The following is a 3,606-nucleotide window of genomic DNA, read 5'->3' on the forward strand; positions in this document are numbered from 1 at the left end:
CAGACGTTCTGTGTGTGCTGACGGACAGCCACGGACGTCCTGTGTGTGCTGACGGACACACACGAAAGTCCTGTGTGTGCTGACAAACACACACGAACGTCCTGTGTGTACTGAACAGACAGCCCACGTGGGCCAAAATCACCCAAACAGTCCACAGGAAGGGCCAGCGTGCTGAGTCCAAGGACCAACGTGTTGATATGTGTACTGATGGACAGCCACGGACATCCTGTGTGTGCTAACGGACACAAACGGACACACACGGACAGCCACGGACGTCCTGTGTGTGCTGGCGGACACCCACGGACGTCCTGTGTGGACTTAACAGACAGCCCACATGGGCCAAAATCACCAGAACAGTCCACGGGAAGGGTCAGCATGCTGAGTCCAAGGACCAACGTGCTGATATGTCTACTGATGGACAGCCACAGACGTTCTGTGTGCGGACGCAGACTGACACACACTGACACACACGGACAGCCACGGACATCCTGTATGTGCTGGCAGACACCCACGGTGTAATAACTCTCATGAGCCAATAAATTTTTTGTCGAGAAAAATCCCGCTCGACCAGTTTTTAGTTGGTTCAACAAGGATTAATAAAAATAAAAATCGACCCGGTAGATTAATTTCTCGAAGGGACTTCTTGTGATTGAAAGACATTCACTTGATAGTTTGGTCGAGTCTTAAATATTTTGGTCGAATTTTTATTAAGCTGGAAGAGATTTTCCGAGAACAAGACGAGAGCCAAAGACAAGGAATATTTGGTTAAAAATGATTTAAAATTACTGACCAACTTCTGAAATAATTTTAGAACTAAGTTATGTCCTTCACCAGCCTGGTTGTGCAGTTATTCAGTCTTAGACCTGCTAAGCGTCAAGCCACTGCTGGTAGGGCTTACGCTTTAGAGTTACCAGGACCATCAGGAGCAACACATAGTTTTGTAGCTCCCGAAGTAGCATCCCGACTCAATGGAGAATTCACTAAGGTGAATTTATCCATTCCCGTTCTAACTCCCGGAGATCATGTTCTTGAAACTGAAGGTTGTATTCTAACAGTTCCAATCATTATCCAAGATATGGTTTTTCCGGCTGATTTGTTAGTTCTCCCCTTAGAGAGGTACGAGGTAATCTTAGGGATGGATTGGCTGTCAAGTTACCGAGCTCACCTGGATTGTGGTCGAGGGAAGATTGTTTTTGAGAGAGATACCCAACCCTCTTTAGCTTACCATGGCATAGTACCAAGTGATGGAGCGTCACTAGTGTCAGCATTGAGAATTGAAAACCTTTTGGAGAAGGGTGAAGAAGTATACTTAGTGACCTTAGTTGCTGGACCAGTAGAAGACGAGAAAGAGCAGAACATGGAAGAAATACCAGTAGTCAAATAATATGAGGACGTGTTTAAGGCATTAGAGGGATTGCCGCCATCTAGGAGTAACCCCTTTAGTATAACCTTAGAACCCGGATCAGCTGCAATAGCAAAGGCACCATACCGAATGGCACCAGCAGAACTCGCTGAGTTGAAGCAGCAGTTAGCTGATTTGTTAGACAAAGGTTTCATACGCCCTAGTTCATCACCATGGGGAGCACCCGTGCTATTTGTAAAGAAGAAAGACAGAAGCATCCGGTTATGTATTGATTATCGTGGAATCAATAACGTAACCATATAAGACAAGTACCCACTCCCAAGAATTGATGAGCTATTAGACCAGTTACAAGGTGCAAGCTGGTTTTCGAAGATTGATTTAGCTTAAGGTTATCATCAGATTCCGATTTTTGGAACCGATATCATGAAGACCGCCTTTAGAACCCGCTATGAACACTTTGAGTTCGTAGTAATGCCTTTTGGTCTTACAAATGCCCCGGCTGAATTTATGCGACTGATGAATGAAGTATTTTGGGATTACCTGGATGAGTTTGTTATCATATTCATTGACGACATCCTCATATATTCCCGAAGTGCAGAAGAACACGAAAGGGATCTGCGACTAGTTTTGGAGCGTCTCCGAGATCAAAAGATTTTTGCTAAGCTTAGTAAATGTCGTTTCTGGAAAAGAGAAGTTGGCTTCTTAGGACATCGAGTGTCAGAAGAAGGAGTTGCCGTCGATCCAGAAAAGATAGCTGCTATTAAGGAATGGCCGCATCTGACTTATGTTACCGAGATTCGAAGTTTTCTTGGATTGGCCGGCTATTACAGAAAGTTTGTCCCAGGATTTGCAAGCGTATCAAAGCCTTTGACTCGTCTTACCGGTAAAGGGATTGCTTATGAATGGAGTATAGAATCCGAGAAAGCATTCGAAAAGTTAAAAGAAGCTTTGACGACTGCACCTATCTTAGCATTGCCTAAGCCTAACCAACCATACACTGTGTATACGGATGCATCTCATGTTGGTTTAGGTTGTGTGCTGATGCAAGACGATAAGGTAATCGCCTATGCATCTAGGCAACTAAGAAAGCATGAAGCAAATTATCTGACACATGACCTAGAGATGGCTGCAGTAGTATTTGCCCTTCGGATTTGGCGATCAAATTTGTATGGTGAGAAGATCCAAGTGTTCACGGACCATAAAAGCCTTAAGTATATTTTCACTCAACCTGATCTGAACCTAAGGCAAAGACGATGGATGGAGTTCGTAGCTGATTACGACATGCAGATCCTATACCATCCAGGAAAAGCCAACGTTGTTGCAGATGCGTTAAGCAGAAGGAAAGTTGATGTAGATATTGAAAAAGAACTCCAGAACCTGGAAGCGGAATTCATGATGATTAGTTTGGCTGCCTTAGAAGGAGAGGAAAGAGAACCTCTAGGACTACAAGCAGTAAGCCAAGCTGGTTTACTTTCTCGTATCCGAGAATATCAAATGAGAGATGTGAACCTGAAGAAGATACGAGAGCAGTTGAATGAAGGAAACTTCGGAGGATATCAAGTTGCAAGTGATGCAACTTTGTTACTCAATGGTCGAGTAACTGTTCCGAAAGGAGAAGGACTTCAAGAGGAGATTCTAAGGACTGCACTCCATTCTCTCTTAAGCATTCATCCCGGGAGCACAAAGATGTATCGAGATATCAGAAGATATTACCACTGGCCAGGGATGAAGAGAGATGTTGCCATATGGGTTTCCCAGTGTCAGAGTTGCCAGCGGATAAAAGCTTAACACCAAGTCCCAGGTGGCTTACTTCAAAGCTTACCTATCCCTGAATGGAAATGGGATGCAGTAGCGATGGACTTTATTTCTGGTTTACCTCGAGCACCCGGCCGTGGGAATGATGCAGTTTGGGTGATTGTCAATCGTCTCACCAAATCTGCTCATTTCCTACCGATGAAACTTACAGAAAAAGTTGAGACGTTAGAAGAGCTGTATTTGGAGGAAATAGTAAAGCTTCATGGGGTACCAGCAAATATAGTTTCAGACCGAGTCCCACGATTTACAGCTGAATTTTGGCGAGCCTTTCAACAAGCCTTGGGAACTGATTTGCATATGAGTACAGCGTTTCATCCAGAAATCGATGGCCAAACCGAAAGAACCATTAGAACTCTGGAAGATCTGTTAAGGTTGTGTATCCTAGACTGGAATGGTCCGTGGGAAATATTTTGCCGCTGATAGAATTC

General features: G+C 44.3%; 1 protein-coding gene across 1 annotated transcript; it reads left to right on the forward strand.

The window, feature by feature from the left end:
• Positions 1 to 820: 820 nt before the first annotated feature.
• LOC125599868 lies at positions 821 to 1,384 on the forward strand. The gene has a single exon (XM_048772909.1). It carries the CDS (start codon positions 821 to 823, stop codon positions 1,382 to 1,384), a length of 564 nt encoding a protein of 187 aa, XP_048628866.1.
• The last annotated feature ends 2,222 nt before the right edge of the window (positions 1,385 to 3,606 follow it).

This window comes from Brassica napus, unplaced genomic scaffold (assembly GCF_020379485.1).
Source record: "Brassica napus cultivar Da-Ae unplaced genomic scaffold, Da-Ae ScsIHWf_203;HRSCAF=358, whole genome shotgun sequence".
In the NCBI taxonomy this organism is placed as follows: Eukaryota; Viridiplantae; Streptophyta; class Magnoliopsida; order Brassicales; family Brassicaceae; genus Brassica; species Brassica napus.